The sequence below is a fragment of the Perna viridis genome, chromosome 4, assembly GCF_037379345.1.
Source record: "Perna viridis isolate PV_CMFRI_1.1 ecotype Kerala chromosome 4, ASM3737934v1, whole genome shotgun sequence".
In the NCBI taxonomy this organism is placed as follows: Eukaryota; Metazoa; Mollusca; class Bivalvia; order Mytilida; family Mytilidae; genus Perna; species Perna viridis.
Window position 1 is genome coordinate 47700810 of NC_142448.1, and position 23061 is coordinate 47723870.

Here is a 23061-nt window from a genome sequence, read left to right on the forward strand (position 1 = left end):
ATTTTAATCCCAGCATACAAACAAGCGATCGTACTGCCAGTCGTTTTATTTCTGTTTTCCTTTGAGCTATGATATGATTGAAATTTCGCGTGACAATATGTGACAATACAATCCTAGAATGCATCACTGTCTTCTGAAAAATCACCTCGTTATTGTTTTAGATTAAACCCATAAATAATATGGTTTGTATATTGTATCTTGTTCCGTCGCAGCTAGATTTTCTGCTCACAATTTTGTCTGCGATTTTCATGATTAGAAAGTCTACTATTGACGTAATTTTACTTTTTATTGAACGGAATAAACGTGCGACACATGTCAATAGGCAAGCATGGAAAACTAAAACTGTGTTATGTTTTAAGTTGGGCAACTTTAACTTAACTTAAAAACAAACATAGTAGCCAAAACAAAAACCACATTAACAAACACACACACAAAAAAAAAAACAACTACAATAAAAAAAAACAAAACAAAACAACAAAAACATTACATGCATTTTGTAAGTTACAAAGCAACCTATTTGTTTCAGGTAACAAAGGTGAGAAATTATTACTCAACATTTTCATGTATATGCTCAAATACCAAATTTGTCTGCCCAATGATTTTTGGTTTCACGCCTTTGGCATACTTTAAGTTTGCATTATTCTGTTCTGGCAACAGACAAAGAGATTAAAAGAATCAGATTATTATCGTGAACTTTTTATTCAATATTTCCTTCCGGAGTTCATTTAAGGTAGAAAATTAAAAAGTAACACAGGTAAACTGCACGTAAAAAACATTTAATTCGACACTAATGTCAAATCTGATTCTTCCAAATTTGACCCAAATATGAAGATAATGAAGATAATGAGAAAAAGGGGTGAGGTACATGTTGCCAGTTGGGAGGGGAGGGGGTAAACCTAGCGACCGAAGGACAGTTTGCGGTTGCTTTATTTGAGTTTACATAATGGAAATGAGGTTGCATCTTACAGTAGGAGTTGCTTAACGTGAATTTCTTGTAGAACTATACTAATATGCATTTTATAAACGGTTACATTTTGGGTTTCGTGAGATTCTTATTTCGAAAGAATTTCATATTACTGTGAATTCAATGTAAATCTTTGTAATTTGTAAGAGTTAAATAAGTTTCACGTGATCACTGAATTTTTGCGAGAACGTTCTATATTGACCATTTGCTTATGATAGTAATTTGAAACACTGTATTTTGTGTGAATTGTTTTTCGTTCCTTTTTTTGTTTTTTTTGTTTTTTTGTTTTATGAAAAAGAACCTTATCTTAGAATTACATGTGAACACTTCTCTGCTCATATGGTACGAACTAAATATATGACTAGCCTGATAATTGCCTTGAAATTGCGAAACTCGTTACACAAACCAAAGTACTTAAGGCTAAAAACCACTAATTCCACTTTCCATAGGCTTCTATGCTAATTTCACAATATTCAATGGCTTCTCTGGACTTTACCTTAACTTTAACCTGCAGAGGACTATATATCAGCATGATTCTACATATGTCAGCTCACAATCCTCAGAATGGCATGTGGAGTTAGCAGACTTGCAGTGCAGTACTGGTCACCGGAAGTGAAGGGTCTATAAATAGCATGGGAAATCCCAGTGTTTTCACAAGATAGGGGTATATTTAAAAATCATTATGGAGATTAGGCTTCACATCACAAGAAGCAAAATGCACATATAAAATGTAAAGAAATGTTTTTCCTTTCAGAAACTGTTTAAATTTTTTAAATAAGATGAGAACTTTTTTCACAGCACTATGAGGAACAGGGGTAATTTCTGCGTAGGACTATTTTTGCGTACGTTCCACATGCTCATTGGTTGAATTGGTGGTCTGTAACCTACTTATGTATTGCATCAATTTATATCGATCGTTTGAATTTTTACGCCTCAAATAATCGTCAAATTGCATTCTGATTACGAAGGAATTACAAAAAAAAAAAAAACACATACCAATTTCATAATGCATCGTAGCAGTGCGTCAATTTGTGTAATATTCAGGTTCGATGTCGGATTACATGGAACACCAGATGAATGAACACAAAACTCCCCGACACATTGTGTAATTGAACTACAAACTACTGGTTAGCCTTTCCCAGTTTCTAAATATTTTCAAGTCAAAATTGAATTTTTCGACCTCGAGGTCGAAACTGTATGTCAATTCATTCAAACTTAAGGCGCCACAATCATTGAAATAAATCATGTCCTTAGATACGCGTCCCTCTCAACTAGCTACATTCCTCAGTTGATAAGCTTTTTAGCTTAAGTGCTATAAGTTATCAAGTTTTCGCATAGACAACTATGTGTCATTTAAAGTGCTTAGTTTCTAAGGCATCTAGTTCCAGACAAACGTACATTTACATAAACGCCAAAGTCTTAGAATACAAATTCAACAATTATGTATAGTGCAGACAACACTAGCCATGCACTTTTAAGGCCATGGAGCACATTGAGCACCTGCAGCTCTCTATTCTTTACACATGGCTAAAATAGCCCAATAGAATGATTATTACAAAAAAGGAATATCACCACACCATAGACTGACACCATTCCCGAGAAATGCATTATCGAAATTCCTATGCCATCTTCTAGAATCAAAATGTTATTTTCATTTGTCATTTCCGGGCTTCCGATGTAACGAGGCGGTAACTAATAAACGTACGCGATACAGTGACTAATACGTGGGGGTGGTTTCGGGGGTTATGCTACTCTTTTATAAAACATTTGTCAAAAAAATGAGTGGCAAATGACAGCATGGAACCCCTTTCTTTATATAAGTTTCGATTCGCCAGGGCCGGCATGAAATATCAGAGGACAGCTTCAGCATTCCGACTATTTATAGTCTCGCAAAGATTTCATTTCTATCTATTATACGCCTAAAATTAAACAGACAACTTTAATATATCGACAGTGGACGACTGATTTCATAGAAATAAACAGGTACTGATAAGAGACTAGAGGTCATGTACGTTGTTAATACAATGCACAATCCTAATTAATCAGCATATTAAATCCGCAGTAAAAGTTGATTATTGTGTTTGTTAATTGGCGTAAATATCATAGAATCAAATTTGATATATTAGAAATACACATATAATAGACGTAACTATTAGCATTTTACCTAAATGGGGTATGCCAATGGGACTATTTTTCTGCGGCAATGTTAGAAAACTGCAGATGCTATCAGGCTTTACAAATCTATAGGTTCTGGCGACTGATATATCAGTTCTGATCTTCGGTCTAAATTGATAAAAATCCGCTATTTTTAGCGGAAAAGGCCGAGTAGTTCCGATAGTATACATGCACTATTATCTAGCCTTGGTTTATGAAACAAGTTCCTCACCTACAAGAAAACGTGTTACGAACGAATTTGATACGGATTATCCCTAATAAATTCACGAGCAGTTTAAGCTACTAGGAATGTAAAGTACATTTCTGGATTGGCGACATCTTGTGGTAAAGATGTTGATTTGATTCAAAATTTCTCTTAAGAATGTAATATCGCAAATAAATGTTGTTATTTTGGTTACAAATATAGAATTTATTTTGATTTATGAAAAAAGTGTCTTACTGCCGGAGCTTAGCAACCTTTAATTTCCAGTTATTTTTATATCATTTTTAGGTCGAACTGGGATTGGGGTTATAATGTTCATGAACAACAACAACAACAACAACAACAACAACAAACTGATAAGTGTAAAAAGAACGCTCAAGAACGTTGAGTTTAATTATAGATTATACTTGTTTGGCCAGAAAATTTGAATTTCATCACAGTGCCACATGCAGCTCTTGAGATTTACTTTATTTCCATACATAAAATGCGAATGTCGTAATTTTCCATACTTTCAGTAATTTAGTATTTGCTTTGGCCACCAAATAAAAACTAAGGCAGTCTTGTACTATATATGTATGTTATTATCAATACATATACCAAAGAAAGTATATGTACACGTTCAAATGATTGAAGTATATTACATTTCATACATGTAGTTCATCATCTTTTGATCAAAGATCAAACTATTAAATCGTGTTTCGACAGGAAAAATTGTGCACGATATATGTGAACACTTAACAAGATTGATAAGATATTTTGTTCTAAAGACAACCGCCTCAATGAGTTTGCTTACCCCGCCAATTTATACCAAGGACTTTAAAATTGGCAGTCACAGCTTCTCCGCCAAGTATGTGACATTTAGGAAATACAGTGGCAACAGGTTGGCCCGAAATCGGAATAGTGGTACGAGAAGGCATAGATTCCTATATCCCGGATGTTTTTTTTTCGTATGCTAGCAAATTGGGTCCAGCTCAATTTGTATGACCAGTATGTACAAAACAGGATGTGCGGCAACCATATGATACACATACATTGAATACTAGTATGCCAGACACAGTTCGGTAATTCACTATGTTGTTACAAATCTTTGTACTTGATTAATTTGTCTGTTGTCATCCAACACAAACACAACATAAGATACTTCAAACCGCCCTTTAAGTGCAAGATTAAGCGAATAATAATATAGAAGTTAGATACTTGTAACAATCTATTGAATCAATGAATTACAGTGAAAACGGCCCAAACCGAATCCGGAATGATCTGAAAACCTGTCTAAATCAGATTATTTTTTAAGTACCTTTATATCATTGTAAAAAGTACAAGTAATGGATTGTTGTTACTTTTAAATGAAAAAGGAAACACATTTCCATAATAAGTTTCCGTTTGCGAATCGGTTTGTTCCAGTCTGTCCCATTGCACATCATCTTTTCATATAAATCATCCGTCCATGCAAAACTCGTAAGAGTAGCCAAGGATGTTAAAATACCCTTTATTAGTATTTAAAGCATCATTGCCATTTGATAACGCATGACACTTCGGAGAAGTCCAAACATGTACATGTAATGTTGTGATTAAGCTGTTTAGTACAGCATTCTGATTGTCAATAATCTGTTATAGTAGGAATCATTATTATTTGTCGGATTTTTTTAACAGTAATCAATGTTTTTTTTTACGATTCCGTCTTCTGTCTATGAACATCGAGACCATGCGTGTCACTCGTCCTTGTATGTATTTTTTATTTGCAGACACAGAATTGACATTGTTTATTTGCAGACACAGAATTGACATTTTTTATTTGCAGACACAGAATTGACATTGTTTATTTGCAGACACATAATTGACATTTTTTATTTGCAGACACAGAATTGGCATTTTCGGGCTTTGTACCATTAATAAGAAGAACAAGCGATGTTCATGTACAATAAATACAGAATCATTTCTTTTGCTTCCAATTTAATTTTCATTCTGACGTACGATACAAGACATTAGTTTAAAATATGTAGATTTAATATTTTATTGTAATCCACAGAATAAATATTATACTTAATATTTTATGTGTATTACTAAGCCAAATGATTTCTGCAGTTAATTACCCGTAGATGTCGCGGGTAAATGAGTTTTAAAAAGGATTAATATTAATGTCATGAAACAAAGTACAGTAAGATGTGTATATACTGAATATTACATATTAAAATCTATATCACATGTTATATCAACCCGAGACTTCTGTATTACCCCAACGGCCATCGCCCGCGGGGTTATATAGGTCGAGGGTTGATACAGCATGTGATACAGATTTAGACATACCATGTTTATTATATAATATATTTTAACTATACTTTAAGTATGGTTCATTAAGTGGTGTGATATAGGGTATGCTATAGAGGTCTAGGGGTGTGACATATAGGATATGCGATATAGGTCTAGATGTGTGATATAGGGTATGCGATATAGGTCTATGGGTGTGATATACGGTAATTATGCAATATAGGTCTATTGGTGTGATATAGGGTATGCGATACAGGGTAAATAGTATAGGGTTTAAACAAACACTTATAATGCAAATACAAAAAAAAGTATATTTTATGCTGTATAAAGATAATACATCATACACGTATCAAGCATACACAATAAAGCTATATTCGTATATCAACCCTCGATCTATATCACCCCGCGGGCCAGTGGCCCTTGGGATGATATAGGAGTATTGGGTTGGTACAACATGTGATACAGATTTTGACATGATGCAATATTATAGGATTGAACAGCTATTTTTGGCCGTTCATGCATGTATGAACGGATCTCGGAGCTCCCAAAATCTAGGTGTACTTAGTTACAGCTCTAGATTAATCCTACAAGGAGGAATGACCCGGTCAGCGAAAGCTATATTTTAGTATAGCCTAGCTGGCCGAGTGCTCTAGGGCGCCGGACTATGTGTAGGCGGTGTTGTCATAGATGTCACAGCGGTACGAGTTCGAGTCCCGCGGAGGGAACGACCAAAAATTTGCATCGCAAATTTGACAGTTCTTACATCGTTGGGAATTTTCTATACGTTTCAGACCTTTCTATACGATTACATTATCTTCCCTATATCAATTTGATGGAGCAGTGTAGCAAATAGAGTAGTCACATTCTGAGACGTTTGGATCCAAACGTCTCAGAATGTGACTACTCTATTTGCTACACTGCTCCATCAAATTGATATAGGGAAGATATATATATATATATATGAGTGATATGCAGTTCAATGGAATGTATTTGTAGATTTCTACACGTAATCTCTTAAAAACTACGACAAGTGAATAAAAACCTGAATGTCACTTTGCTCACTTATTTTGATAAACAGACAGTCAAGATTGTCTCTTACAGTCTAAAGGGAAATAAAGTGCTCACTACGATTACTTCAAAAAAATTATTTGCACCAATTACCAAGATTACGTAATCTGCCTTTGAATTCCTCTAAACTCATTAAAATTATGGTTTATAGAAAAAAAATCTATACATAAATCTTTTTCCAGGACGTAAAATGCAGATTGATATCACGTACAAAGTGTCATTCAATCGCCTTTCTGCAAACCGAATGAGTTCTTTGTTTCCCGGTCATCAAGTTCATATTTAAAACATACCAACGATTAGTTTTATTAGGGACATTTTCGTATTTTTCAGCATTTTTTTTTGTATTTGGAAGAATAAGTAGCAATAACAAGGATACAAATGAAGGGAAAATATGTAGACAAAAAGATGCCAGCAGCACAGGAACAACAGACATTAATGATTAAATCTCATTCCTAGTTTACAGTATACAATACGCATTTAGGAGATTATTAGCACATTATAAAAAAAGTGATAATACCGTATCGTGTTTCAAATGAAATACAGTGTTACATACATTACTGTTAAGGTTTAACGTTGTCACCATGAGTAAAAGTTGTGGGCTGGAGTCTACTAGAAGAATCCGTCCTAAATGAGACAAAAAAAACCAAACCCCCTAAAAAAACAAAAAAAAAAACCAAAAAACAAAAAGAACAAAAAATGGAACAAACACACAAACAAATAAAAACAAAACGAAACAAAACAAAACGAAGTGAAACGAAACAAAAAAAATAACAACTAATAAAAAAAATTAAAATTAAAACAAAACAAATCAAATAAATTAATCCAAACATCCATGCGACAAGAATAGTAAAAACCAGACATAATAAACTTATACGCCTTATTTTAAAAACAGTTAAGCTTGTTAAATTTTAATAAAACCAGTTTAAACTTTTCTGCATTACTTTTCTTAAAACTCGAACATTGAATTCGTTTGAGTGCACGCTTTCCACCAGCTTTTGACATGCTCAGTCGCTGCCCTTTACCGTCTACCTGACTTCCGCTTTTATGCGCAATTGGCATCTGTTCAGCGGGTAGTCGTCTCTATGGCATATTAGGAGCTTTCCTAAACCATTAATCGGTTACTAGACTACATTAAATGAATAGGACATAGCCCTGTAACATTTAGTTCTAAATACATCTACCAATAAGTGATCTGCCTATCCTCATGTCAACATGTCTTATCATTCCTGACGTCAAGAGTTTAAACACTTTTAAAAGGATTTATCTTTGAAAATGTCGTAACATGTAAAAACCATTTCCTGCTTGAAATTCAATCAGTGTTTAACCAATTCCTACGAAGTCCTTACGAAAAAAAAACACACACTTAAAAGTATATATAACAGAAACAATCCGTATTAATTGTGTCTGAAAACCATCATACCTTTTTAGAAAATACAGACGGGATGAGCCAATCATGCAGTGACAGACGCTTCATTGCGAGAAGATTTCCAGTTTCAAAAGAAGCCCAAACCGCACGGTTACATAAAGGAATTACCTAGGAGGACCACTCCGTACAGCCTTGCGTGTGGATTTTAATCGATTTATTTCTTTTATTTTCGCAGATTCGGAGGTCTTATATGCATGTACATGTACATATGTAGTATGAATATGAGTCATTATATTAAGTTCATACACTTCCGGCATCAAAATCAGGTATATCAAAGATAAGAAAACACAAAATATCTACATGTATTAGAATGACAAATAATTGTTACAGGGTGGGGTCAAGGCTATAATTTGCTTATTTTTGCACAAATTTTACAACTGCAAGATCTTCCAACAAAAAAGGGGGTCCTACTCCAGGTACCTTCCCCCGTACCCCCATTACATGTACATATATGTTGGAAGAGTAATATCAAATGTACTTGTATTACAATAATTTTAATACCAGAGCAGGTTCCTGACTTAGTTTGGAACCGATGAAGCGAAATGCATTTTATATGCAATTTTCACGAGTAATAACTTAAAATTCCTTGTATACAGTCGGATACTGTTACCGATACGAAATGATGGTGGATAGTTAACACCTAAATGGTACAGTAAATTATTCATAACTGGTAGAACATACGAATTTCTAAAAATTATACATTTATGTTTTCTTCCAACGTAAATTATTTTTGATTTTTTACTAATATTATCAAAATAATAAATTATCCTCGGCTCCGTGTTATTAACACATATAGTTGTATAAATGCTGTTATACAATAATACTTGTAAACAATTAGAATTAATAATTGATTAATATTGTCCATTCTCGCCACTACGTTTTTTTTTCTTCACGTTTTAGACATACGAATTATGAGCATTCCAAAGCGTGCCAAGACTAATTTGATAAAAAGAAACTGACTGTCAACTACAGCTTCCAAATAATTTTGCAAGCCTAGCATGGAACATGAACTGTACACTACAAAAGAAGTGAGGAATGCTGTCGGTGGTATCTGTGTTAATTTGACGGCTTTTTTGCTCTAAATTATAGCTACTTTAGCCACTGTCTTGGACATTGGACATATTTACACTCTATAATTATATTAATATTCAGAAAGGCTAGCAATGTTCTGATTGTTTCTGAATTCAGTCAACATCTTGTGAAATAAATCGATTAAGCACAAATGTAAGTTAACGTGTAGAATTCAGGATAAAGTAAAAGGATGGAAAAGAATTGATAGAAAAGAATGGAATAGAAATATTTATTTCCATAAATCTTGGATGTTGTACATGATTGTAAATAGCATATTCTATCAAAAAATATAATTTTACAAAGTTAAAAGAGGGTAAAAACCAGTATTACAATGAATGAAATACGAAGAAGCATTCAACTACAACTGTATGTACATGTATCTAAAAATATCAATCAAGTAATATGAAGTATGCATACTTGTGTACTAAACATGAAGTTGCCCACGTTGGCAATCTTGATAATTATACTTGTAGACTTGTACTGGGAGGTAATATCGGACGTAACTATTATCATATTCACACAACGTATACCCCATCTATTTACATCCTTTGGGAGCCGAGATAATTGTGACGAAAATTTTCTCTATCATATCATAAAGTGAAAATTGCAAAGCCCACAAAATAGGAAGTTGATATTGGAGGGTAACCAAAAATCGCTTACAACATATGCCTTAGCTTTATATAGCCACACCACAAATTTAAAACCAACCTTTTTATTTGGAACCGAGATACATGTACATGTACGTAATTGGGACAAAAATGGGACGGACGGAATGACAGACGAACGGATAGACGAACGGACAGACAAGATGTTTCCATACACAACCCTTTCGTTTAGTTTGGGTATGATATGGCATGTTAATACTTCGTGTTACTGTACTTAACTTTTGGATTGGAAGGAAAATTCCTGGCTTTATATTCAAATGCTGTGACAATCATTTAAGTTACGAAAAGGGCTTTGTTATTGGAATAATTCAAAAATGATAGTGCCGAATAAAATGACCTATTTTGACTGACGATGTTATTTATGTTTCATTGAGTGTAAACACGTGTTTAATTACAATTTTCAAAATTAATGAAAATTTGCATAAACTATTCTTACATAATCTATTAGTAACATCTCATGTCAAAACAATATAATTACTAATTTGAAAGTGGTGCTTCCGGTTTACCTGAGAGTGAGACTTGGCATGTCTAGTGTAAAACCAAAACAATCTCCGTTGCCATCGATCCGGGTCAAAGAATACGTGTAGAGCACTGTTAAGAGGGTTTTATTTTACTAGTACATGCACATATATGTGTAGTAAGAAAAACACACACATTTATTTAATTTATAGATAGGATTATTTTTTTAGATTCCAAAATTGAGTTATGGGTACACATTATATAGTCAAAACAATTAACAAAATATATATGTCTGCCACGTCTTTTCTCCATTCAAAAAAAAAAAAAAAAAAAAAACAGTTTACATTCTTATGCATCTAGCTTGACCCAACATGATAAAAAACTACATGACGTTTGCACAAAACAATTTAATGATGCATCTTCGATCTATGGTAATTTAAGTTTAAAGGTCGTTGTAACATGCGATCAATTTATACATTCTTATTTAAGTAAATTTCGCCCAATATTTGACATACGATTATATCATCTGAACTATTTACTTATATAGTAATCGAAGAAAAAAATACAATTACGCCTCCGTTATGAACTTCACCACTCCCGAGCCCACGGTTCCTGCTTTTTATTAATTGAAACAGAAAGTAAGGTGTGCAGTTAGTTTATGAAACGATTATCAAGTTATAACTACATTGCACTTTATCATTATATTGAAACTATCGATGGAAAGCCAAGGAACAATAAAACTTACGACAAATCATTTAACATGTGCATGGGCAAGTACATCTAAATTAATATTAAATTGTTTACGGACGTAAGACGGAAAACTATTTTCTCCTATTCTACGCCATTGTACGCGACTTCTTAATAAAAGGGTGCTGATTCAATTTTGTGAGAGATTTTTTCTACAGATTACAAGGGGAAAATCGCGATTCTAGATGTAAATTATTTCTCAACTCTCCATAATAAAATTTAGATTTTGATATGCTTGCTACAGCTGTCATGTAAAAATTCTTAATTTTACCATCTCTTTACTCGACGTCACATACAACTCATTTTCGAATTGAAGCTCTACTTTTTAAACCGTGGGGACTTACCGCCAGAGTTGTCTCTCTTTATTTAATCTGAAGATAGTTAGCATATATGCATGAGTGTTAGTACCAACGAGTCGCTTATTAGCTTAAATCATGCGTAACAAATCCTTACGGGAAAATCCCATACTAATATCCGCCATGTTGGTTTCTACGGGACGATTCGTTTACAAACGAAGTTCGTAAGTTCCCGTCGAACTCCGGTGACAATCGTCTGCTTGATCAACTTCTCGGTATTGTACGTTTTTCGCGTAAAAAAAAACCGAGATATCCGAAATACACCGAAATGCATTCTGGGTTCTTCGGTTTTTGAACAAACCATTTAAACGTAAACAACATCTCCTAGCAACCCGATCACTGTAAACATGGCCGACTTTTTACAATGTAAATATTGGCACCGAGAATTAAAATCTGACCGGAATTTAACGATTCAATGTTTAGGGAGAAGCCGTTTGGCTAAACGAATGAGCAAGTCATTTAAGACAATTTAAACGACGGTAGGTGTCGATAAAGTCGTAGAAAATATTTTTGTTAAAAGTTTAACAGTATCTTATTTATGTGACGCCGAGTATAGTGGAGAATCAATGCAAACATCTCGTTACTGAAGGATAATCTACATGTGTATATGTACATGTATGTGTTTTAGACTTCTTAAAATGTCAGAATAGGTCTTATACACGTTCAGTGTTATAGATAAGCTTGAACATGTCAGTGTCAGTAGAAACAGATGCATATATGGATGTTAATGAGAATAAACGCGGACTAAATGCGTGTGCTGAATGAGAGTTGAGCAAATTATATCCATGCAACCCAGAAAACACATATAAGGACTTGTAAAAACAAAAGAAAACAATACGAAGGTAGAAGTTAAAGTAAAGATAGTACTGTAAGAACGTATTAATTTTCGCGGACTCTGTCAAATGAACATATTGGCGGGTATTAATTTTCGCGGTATCATAAAATCATAAGCGTTATATAATGTTGACTATCAATTTGGCAGGTATTTTTTCTGTCCAATGCGAAAATATCAAAAAAGTACACCACAACAAGTGATAAGTTACAGTATATATATAAAGCAGAAGGTCAAAGGGGAATTATCATCGAAAAAAAGAAAAGACCAAAAGATAAAAGGTCACTCGAGAGAGATTTAATTTTTAAAATGTTAATGAATCCATTACACCACACCAAAATACATGTAAAACGGTTAAAACTTATGTCCTTCAGATTCGTATCTCTATCTTTTTCAACATTTACAAACATACTAGAGCCATGATTTTAAAGAGATTTTACACTGTGCTTCAAAAGTCAATTCCAATTAGTAGTGAAATCTTCACTGGCAACCTGAAATGGAGCAGAGTTGTACGATCGTGATACACGCGCATCAAATATGGTAAATTATTCCACAGAGGGATTAATTAAATATATTGCCTTGGTTTTGATGAATCGTAAATAGCAGAGCTCTTCACAAGTTTGTCATATTCAAAATTGACGGATTTATTCTCAACAGACAATATCTCTGACTGGCAGAGAATAGAAATTGCTACAGTCTCCTTGCTTTTCAATTAAACAACTTAAAGGATTTTAAAGAATTTCAGGAATTCGTCCAGTCTAGGATTGTGATACTAGTCAATATGTTCCTCGTGGTCTGATCTCTTAAGGCCTTCCCTGTATAAGAGTCAGCACATGAAGGAGAAAACGCATAGATTTGATTACATTATCCAAGTATTTGTGCCTTATAACCCCCAGAATTAACCATCATAGTGTTTGTAAGTTTTTAAGATACTCATATGTTAAATCTAGTTGAAATGCATCACTTCAAATCATGTATGCTTTAGGATAAATTTTAATATCTTTTCGATCATTTTCAAGATGCATTAAACATATTCGAGGCAAAAAAGACCTAATTGAGAAAAAGGATGTGCTACCCAATGCCTGATTCTTACACAAAATGGTACGTAACTATTTCCGAAGGTAGATTATTTTATTGTGTTTAGCTTAGAATTCCACTCATGTTACATTAAATCTACTGGTGAGTTATCTAAGGTATGATAAACATTTGGATTTTACTAAGTTAATAACTAATACAAATGCACATGCACTAGTAATCGAGTTAAAACGCGTACTGGGGACCTTTAAGAAAGTGAGAATTAATGAAATGTTGAATATGGTCCCATAAGTTTTAACAATGTTAACCCCAAAAATCGCCCACATGGGATGATCCAGAGATTTTGAAAGAGGGAGTCGTGAAAAGGGTGTTTATTTGTTTGTTTTTTTTTTGCAAAATATTCCAACCCCAGCCACACCCCTTGATCTACCAATGGGATCGATATTCAAATTGTACCTAAGCCAGATGTAGTGTATAACAGACAGATGTACACGGTCTAAACAGAAATGTACTCGTGTAATGTTTTACGCAGTGAATGCATGCACGATTATATTGCACTATTTACAAGTAGTTACAATTTAACTTGTCTCTGGTCGCAGTGGTTTGGTCGTACCTTACATGTATGAACGCCTCGTGTGTTAGTAAACAAACCAAGACCTAATAAACACTTAATCTCTCATCACGAATCATTGCGCATGTCTGTTGAGTATTATATAGGTTTGCCAGCTTTGAGGAAACGTAACAACTCTGGAAATTATAATGAACTGTTTGAGTCAGATGGACAGCTTAAATTCGAAATAAGTTGAATCTGCTCCAAAAGTATAATTTATGGTACTAAACATCAGACGCATGATCATGTAGCTACTGTGCTTTAGTGGTAAACTGATAATGGTCATACATAAAGAATGATGATACTTGTATACTTTTATGGTCAAAATAGTTTTTAATGTTAATTCGTAACAGCCTATCATAGAAAGAAAATAAACGCTATCCTGCAATACATTTTGTTAACTGAACATGTAAATTACTTTGAAAAAAACACTATGTAGATTTCAGACGACTTAGTGTTGTACTTCAAACAAGCACCTTCCGCAGCAAAGTAGATTCTTTGTTTAACAGGTCTATATGCCTGGTATACATTTTCAGATCAAAGATCCTTTGAAGTAGTAAGGTGGACACCATCGTGTTGTCGCCTAGAAATTGCACACAAAACGAAAATACGAGCGATTATATAAGATAGAGACTTTCATGAAATAACATTTTTATAATTGACATTACTCCCACAAGACAAACTTTTCCGGATATTGTAAGTGGTTATTTGATATACATTTTATAAAAAAAAACAAAAAAAAAAACATTGAATCAATTTGAGAGATGTTTATTTCTAAGTAGGCGTGAAAAAGGACGAACTACAGGCATTTGAATTTCTCCACGTCGGATGGAACAATAATGCGACATCCTATGTTATTCGACTCTTAAGTAACCGATCCTAACACGGACTTTCCGGGTTATCTCAACTTTCCAATTACAGGAATCTATGCACTGTGAAGTCAACCATCAAGCATATGAGAATAGAGCCTTACGTGGTGGTCGTTTAATTCTATCGACATTACTGGAATACTTTATAACTCTATTGGATAAATCTCTAAAACATCAATAATAAATATAATTCTAAATGCCAAAGTCGTCAGGTTTAATACCAAAAATGCGATAATATATATTACTAAATTACTAATACAATCTTAAACGTTATGATTCATGACATTTATGCACTTATTACAGATTTTCTTCAAGTAATACAAATACATTTATACTTAAATTTAACCCGTTTTCTGACAGTTTCGTCTTTATCGCTGGTCGACTTTAATGTCGCATGGTTTTTACAATCAGCTTATTTATCACAGAGAATCCGTCTCTATTTATTGTCGTTTTTTAACATTGTCTGTGCTAATGTACAAATAATGTCTTGTTTATGCTACTTGAGAGTACAATAAAGAAGGGAGAAACAGTTAACTAATAACATTTACAATTGTATCAATGATAATTTTGAAATTCAAATCAAGCTAAACGGGCGTAAAAACTGCATTTCTCAAGTTCGTTATCCTGTTTTAAAAGATACGAAAATTTGTGTTTTTTTTCTTCATGGCTATTTTTCTAGTTCATATAAAGTATCTTCCATGCAATCACTTCAATTTCAAAATCAAATTTTAAGATTATTTTGTTTATGCATTTTTTGCTAAATGAAAATATCTCCATGATTTTCTCTATCATACGTTTTAACATCCCCTACATGTATTATATTTGCTCTTTTAAAAATCAGATTTCTATATGAACGGGTTGATTTTGTGTAATACGCCAGAGGCGGAGCAAAGCGGGGAAGGGGAGGGGTCCATTGGTAAGAATCGAAGCACCCTTTTTGAAAATATTGTCAATATCAGGTAAGATAAGGACGATATGAGCAAATCACAGCTTGAATCTTCTTTTTCTAACCCCTTTTTACAAATTTCTTGATTCGCCAACTGTTTCTTATAATTTCATCTTAATGTACAAATCTGTTCACAACCCGTGGTAAATAATGCACAATAAACAATAAATCAATGCAACTCCGTGCAGCGATACCACCGTCAGGTATTGAATACCTTTCACTCCATTGTGATATTCTATTCATTTATCCATCTTTTCCTTCATTCAAATTGATAACAATCAAGAAAGAATCAGGTGTGGTACAATAAAAAAATTAAACTTCGATAAAATAAAATTAAGCTTCTCAATGACTCAGTCTAACAAACGTTTTTTTTGTATGGACTGCACAGTAGTTCATTATGGAAAATTTTTAACAAAGGTAAACTGAGCTATCGATTTGAATGTGTCAAAAAGAAGGTGAGAAATTTAAAATTTTGTTAAAAATGCAGGTAAAATCTATAGGTATTATGAATTGCAAGCACTTAACCGGTTTAACTAATTAATTCTAATAGCGACGTTTCTATGTGTACACCGATAAATGTTGTCTTTGCATTTTTGTATCCTGTATATCCAGAAAAGGGGGGAGGGCACGGATATTGTTTATTTTTGTCCTATAATCTATCTTATACCATGAATCAAAACGTAACGTTTGATTTTGGGGATTTTGGATTAATTCTGAATATTTCCAAATATACGCATTGATTTTATCATTTCGTTTCCAAATTTTAGATGGGACAGTCATGCCATACAAATGAAGATATAAAAGTTCACTGTCAGTAGAAGATACAAAATAAACCGAAAAAATAAAAAACAGTGGGAAACAAAGATCAAGCATGGGTTTTATAAATAATTATGAGGAACGAACTTACCTTGCAGAAAAAATAATATTCCAATCAAAATCCAGAAAAAAGGCATCGTGAATTTTATATAGTTATTGGACTCATGCCTTACAGCGTATGATTGTGAAAATAAGATTAATTTTTGTTTTTCATTGTTTTTATTGTCGTAACATCTGTGCTATATGTAACTGTTAACCACGAAATAATATTCCAATTGAAATTCCAACATTCCAGGCTGATATCGATGAATTATGAAAAACGTCGTATAGCCAGGCTCACTATATTATACCGTGTTGAGAATGAAAACAAATAATACAATATGATCATACATTTTTCTAGCAAGGCTTAACTATGTCATTTAGCTATGAATTACCAATAATTCGATAAAGGTCTACTTGTTCGTTAGTCAAAAGCCTGTTTAAATGCTCCGCTATAATTTACATGCACTTGAGTGAATTTTCAACACACCTACAGGCCGCATTAATTATTGGATTGCTTGACGATCAGTTACAGCAGCCACTACTTGGTGTTTTGTTCATATTTGAAATCGACAACCGATCAATATTATTAACTGATTGATATTCATTTCGCGTTCCGGTAGAATGCTTCGTCGTCTTGCAAAGCGCGCGAAAAAGCAGCAGACGTCATGCCGATAACATCAAAAGTCAATTTCGAAATTCATAGTTGATTGGAAAAAAGCACGTGCTTTGATGGAAGTTGCAATGTGTCAAGCAGTGTTATAAACCTTTAAGGGTGTGCAGGTTTAAAGAAAGAGGAATGGCCCAGTTCCAGGAAAAATTCCAAGTCTTATACTTAGGTAATCAGTTGTATTCCATGTTAAACTAACGCATAACGAGTCAATTGTTTGACGTAGGAGGAAATTTCATCAATTTTCCGAATGAAATGGATTTTGTATGAACATGCAATATTTGTATTTCATTTCCTTATCTGTAAGTTAGTTTGATCGAAAATCGTATTTCTACGCAATTATACTATTTAGTTTAATGAATTCCATTTTTCACTGGGACGATTATTTTCATGCCAACATTAAAACATGTCAAAGAATGGCCCGTATTATTCGTATCATAAAAGACTGGCTAGGAATGTTCTTAGGATGTCAGATCCATCAATTGGAGTATGACAGTATTGTATTACTAAATTAATACTCAACTTACACATACCGTATTTTTGCAGGGTTACTGGTTAAACGTCTAAATATGACATAATCCTACTATCATCCAATTGTCGGCAAAATCTTGACTGACTTAAAATGGCCAGGATGACATTTTTTTTAAGTGGTTACCGACCTAATATGTACCACTCTGGGTGCCATTTCTTTAATCGATGATTTAGAGCAATGACACATGTTATTCATTAGATTACATTACACATGCAGCATAATGACTCCAACTCCGTGTCAATTTTTTATGAAATAATATTGATAGTAAAAAAAGAAAGGTACGTTAGATTTAATTAATTTTCGAAAACTTCGGGCGAAGAGTAATTTTGTTCGAATTTAAAAAAAAATAATATGCTCTTTTTAAGTCGCTAATATAGTTAGCGACGTCTTGCACTCGTAATTTCAGTACTTAATATTCGCATTTGATTTGCATAAATATGTAGTTATACGACACTAAATGCTGCAGGTCCTCGCCGTGATTACCACCATAGTGTCATAGTAAAAAAATGCCTCTTAAGTATCATACAAGTGTTCTACGTGTATTTCTTGCTTGTACGAGAACGGGATTTACATAAAATGATTGGTTAGCTTTGAACATTGCCCAGTTTCCGATTCAGGCACTGAGGCTTGTTACAAGACTATGTAGGTCATATACATTAGCACGCCCCGATATTTATGTAAACGTGATGATTTTTCATTCAAATTGTCAACTTTCCTTTCATCTGTGGCAACATCCCTTCATCACCTGCGAATGGAGTGTTCATATCACAACTCATACGTTATGCCAGAGCTTACCGAAACTACACAGACTTATTGTATCGCGCTAGAACTCTAACAAATAGGCTTCTGGAACTGGGTTATGTTGCTACAAGATTGAAGTCATCACTACAGAAGTTGCTCATTTGCTTTTGTTACTTTGTATGTATGATTTTAGTTACTTTATGTTCTTTGTTGTGTATGTCTGTTTTCCATGTCTGGTCTTTGTTCCTGGATTACATTCTTTTGATGACCGCTATAACCTTGGTTCCCTTGATTACTCATTCATTGCCTGCTGCTTAATCTGTGCCATTTCGTATGTTTGAAGTATGCCAAAATCAGTGACAGTGAATATTTGACGATTAGCAACATTGAAAACTTCAGTCTTTGATTTAATTATCTTTTTTTATTTGTATAGCGTTTGGTCCTTGAAATATTTTGTCACTATCAAATAACTCTGTTATCTTACAACTTATATGGCATGACATTGGAGCAACGTTTCTTTTTTCACTAGTATGGATTTGTAGTAATCTGTACTGTTTCGAGACGAACATGTCTCGAGTGAACACGACTTCATATGAGTTTGAGGCTTCAGTATGATAAGAATTTAGATTTACGAGAGAGAAGCAAATGTTTAATGTCCACACATGTATTTACTGGTACTCTTCTCTGTACATGCATTACATAAATTGTACTGATAAATATAACGTTTTTGCTTAATTATCTTAGTGGACGACCATTTAGTTCAGAGGGGCGGGGGCTGGCCAATATGTGGGGTCAGACTATTTTAGAAATTTTGCGGGTCAGAAAATTTGATATCAACCACATCGGGGAAAGATTATATACTTCCAACTGTATGAAATAACTGGGCTGAGGTCGAAATGTTTTCCAAACTGTTTTCCAAGAGGTGTTACATGTACCAAGGATATTTATTAAAAAAAAGCCAGCCCTCTCCCCACCTTAAAATCACATGGTCATCCCCGAAGGCTAATCGTATTGATATGCTTCTTTATATGCTAATACAACAAAAAGCGTACTGAAATATGTACGGGAAACAATATTATATACCATTTATATAGAGTATTCAAAAGTCTGTCAGCATCATATTGTTGCAGTGGTCAGTCATGTTGTAAAAGGATATTTTTCAACGTTACTTTACGATGAAAAAATATCACGTTCTTGGCATTTGACTTAAGTTATAACTTCTCACAATTGTCCTCCATGATATAGATATCTGTGTATCAAAATTATTTTATCGATATATTGGCCTAAATACATGTAGATGACACTGTAAAAATATCCTTATTCGAAGACAGGCGTTGTCAGTACCATGATTTCCTATTTCTTCTTTCAAAGATGTGATACGCGTTGTCAGTACAGTGCACCATGATTTCCTATTTCTTTCAAAGATGTGATACGCGTTGTCAGTACAATGAACCATGATTTCCTATTTCTTTCGAAGATGTGATACGCGTTGTCAGTACAATGCACAATGATTTCCTATTTCTTCTTGCGGCAGCTAATTATGAATTTTCCGTATTTCAGGTCTTAAAGGATTCACAATCTTAACTAACTTTTCGTGTTCCGCACCAATGCTTTTGCAGTCCGGACCAGCAACGAAACTAGAAGGCAGCAAAGCACCAAAAACTTCAGTCAGCTTTGATTTAACATTCCAATTTTTCGTCAAGAATGTTGCGATTAGAGTGGCTCCATCATTTAAGGAGCCCGAATTTAATTTGCTCCATTTTATTACATGTCATGCAACGTTTTATCCTTATCCCATAAATGGTAAGAAAATAGAGCGTCACTGGACTCATTTTCTCATTTCCCAAAATATGGAATTTCGCCCTAAAAAGAAGTCAAATTTCCATTAGAATTAGACTGTGTACCATATTTGTAGAATATTGAAACCATTCTCAAACGCCTTTATTGTTGGCATACACTACTTTTAAAAGGTAAACTAAAAATGTATCTTACATGTACAACTTACATTAAGTAAAATATATACTTTTTCCTGTATCGAGGCACATTTTTTTTGCATTATAAAATGCCCCAAAATTAACACATAAATTAATTTTAATAAAAACCTGCGTATTCATTTTTCTTACATGTATTAACTAATATTATATTTACAGACACAATATTGAAACATTTTGAAGAGACAAAAATACAGGATAATCTAGCTACTTATAGCGATATACGGAAAATGGTCAGACCAGTCCCCTTTTTCTAAATTTTAATATTTGGTCATAAAAAATCGATTGAATGTAAGCAAAATTCAAATAAGGTTATTTGAAAATAAGAAGAAAAAAGTAATAGCAGTTGAAATATAGCCTTATTTGTAATGGTGATTTATCTTCCCCCTCGAATGTTTTTTCATGTACTTAAGAACACATATATTAATAAAAAAAAATAGTTGTTCACAACGCGCCACACTACCATGATGTATTCACATAAAATAGTTTTCAGATTTTCCGGAAACGAGAAAATTTAGAAATTTTCAAATTCCACTTAAAGAGGGAAGCCATCTTAAAAGTTGATCTAAAACAGCCCCGTTCAGCATGTTCTGAAACAGTTATTTTCATTTAGTATGTATGCATAAAGGGGAGTTTGGGTCTTTCTGATACACTATCCTTATATAAACACTACTGAATCACGACTTTCTTCATTTGTTTAACTAGAAAAACCGTAGTCGAGAATGCTGTACCCTACCGTCGAACCTGGTTCGTGCTCCGTTTTTGGTGAGTCCGAGTTGCTCAATTCCATTTGTTTCTTTGTACGTGTGATGTTGGTTATTTAAAGTTCTTTGTTGTGTATGTCTGTTTTTCCTGTGTGATTATAATATACTTCTAATTTCTGACCGAATCTTGGTTCCCTTGATCACTTTTTTGTTCATTTCGAACTCAAAATAAAATAAAAAATAAAATTAAAGTATAAGAAAACAAAAAGTTCTTCCTCATTACTTGAAAGCTATAACAATGTAGGTGTTTCTTAAGTCGGCTTTTCCTTATTGGTATCATAATGAGGATAAGTCACAAAATTAAAGCCAACTCGTCGTAAATTGTAGATCATATAGAGCTTAAAAAACTACAAATGTCTGCGTTCGTTCACTTTTATAGATCGCTGTATTACGCAGAACTGGCTTATCCTTTCTTCCTCGTTATAATTTAATCCTTCTAAAAATTATAAAACACGAACATGGTATTAAAGTAGCAATGAAATAGTTAGACTTTAAGTACCGTTCTGTGTAAGAATCATGCAGTGGGTGACACATAATAATTCTCAATTTAATTGGTCTTTCTTGCCCAAATATATTCAATACATCTAGAAAACAACTGAAAAAAACTATTTGAATCTGACCTTAAGCATCTGTGACGTAGATGTTTTTACTACTTATATATGCTTCATGCGAGATCAAAATGTATCTCTTATATATGTAAATATCATACACATGTGTTTGCTTACATGGGAACGGGAAGTTTACATAAAAAGATGGAATGATTGTATTACAGACACAGAGGCTCGTTGCAGTATCATATCAATTATCTGGGCACCGAATGATTGTATTACAGACACAGGGGCTCGTTGCAGTATCATATCAATTATCTGGGCACCGATCGGTGATACTGCAACGAGCCCCTGTGTCTGTAATACAATTATTCCATCTTTTAATGTAAACTTCCCGTTCCCGTGTACGCAAACACATATGTATGATATTTACAGGGTCTGCAAATTTCCCAACGATGTTAGAACTGTCAAATTTGCGAAGCAAAGTTTTGGTCGTTCCCTCCGCGGGACTCGAACTCGTACCGCTGTTACATCTATGGCAACACCGCCTGCACTAAGTCCAGCACCCTAGACCACTCGGCCAGCTAGGCTATATTAAAATATAGCTTTCGTTGGCCGAGTGGTCTAGGGCGCTGGACTTAGTGCAGGTGGTGTTGCCATAGATGTCACAGCGGTACGAGTTCATGTCCCGCGGAGAGAACGACCAAAAATTTGCTTCGCAAATTTGACAGTTCTAACATCGTTGGAAATTTTTCAGACCCTTTTATAAGTTTACGTTATCTTCCCTGTATTAATTTGATCCGATGGAGCAGTGTAGCGAATAGAGTCGTCACATTCTGAGACGTTGTATAATATTGATTTGTTGTGACATGCATCATTAATTTGATCCTCTATCCTACATAGTAACACCTAGATGAACTGTCCCGTACTACCATACATCGTGTACTAAGTTACAGCCCTAGATTAATCCTTCGAGGAGGAATGACCCGGCCAGCGAAAGCTATATTTTGATATAGCCTAGTTGGCCGAGTGGTTTAAAGTGCTGGACTTAGTGCAGGCGGTGTTGTCATAGACGTCACGCGAAGAGAACGACCAAAAATTTGCTTCGCAAATTTGACAGTTCTTACATCGTTGGGAATTTTTCAGACCCTTCTATAAGTTTACGTTATCTTCCCTGTATTAATTTGATCCGATGGAGCAGTGTAGCGAATAGAGTCGTCACATTCTGAGACGTTGTATATATATATATATATAAAGGTTTGAAAAT

The 23061-nt window shown here is 33.9% G+C and overlaps 1 protein-coding gene and 1 long non-coding RNA gene across 2 annotated transcripts in view; one reads left to right on the forward strand and one right to left on the reverse strand.

The window, feature by feature from the left end:
* Positions 1-16718, reverse strand: part of LOC148620330 (uncharacterized) — a 66625-nt gene extending 49907 nt beyond the window's left edge. Inside the window, exon 1 of the mRNA XM_088581122.1 lies at positions 16601-16718. Within this exon, the coding sequence (XP_088437248.1) occupies positions 16601-16646 (46 nt within the window). The 5' untranslated portion in view covers positions 16647-16718. The remainder of the gene's footprint in view (positions 1-16600) is intronic.
* On the forward strand, positions 16074-20406 carry LOC148620331 (uncharacterized). The gene is made up of 3 exons (XR_015921781.1): positions 16074-16148; positions 16461-17387; positions 20052-20406. It is a non-coding gene; the product is annotated as an uncharacterized LOC148620331 (long non-coding RNA).
* Positions 20407-23061: the final 2655 nt, after the last annotated feature.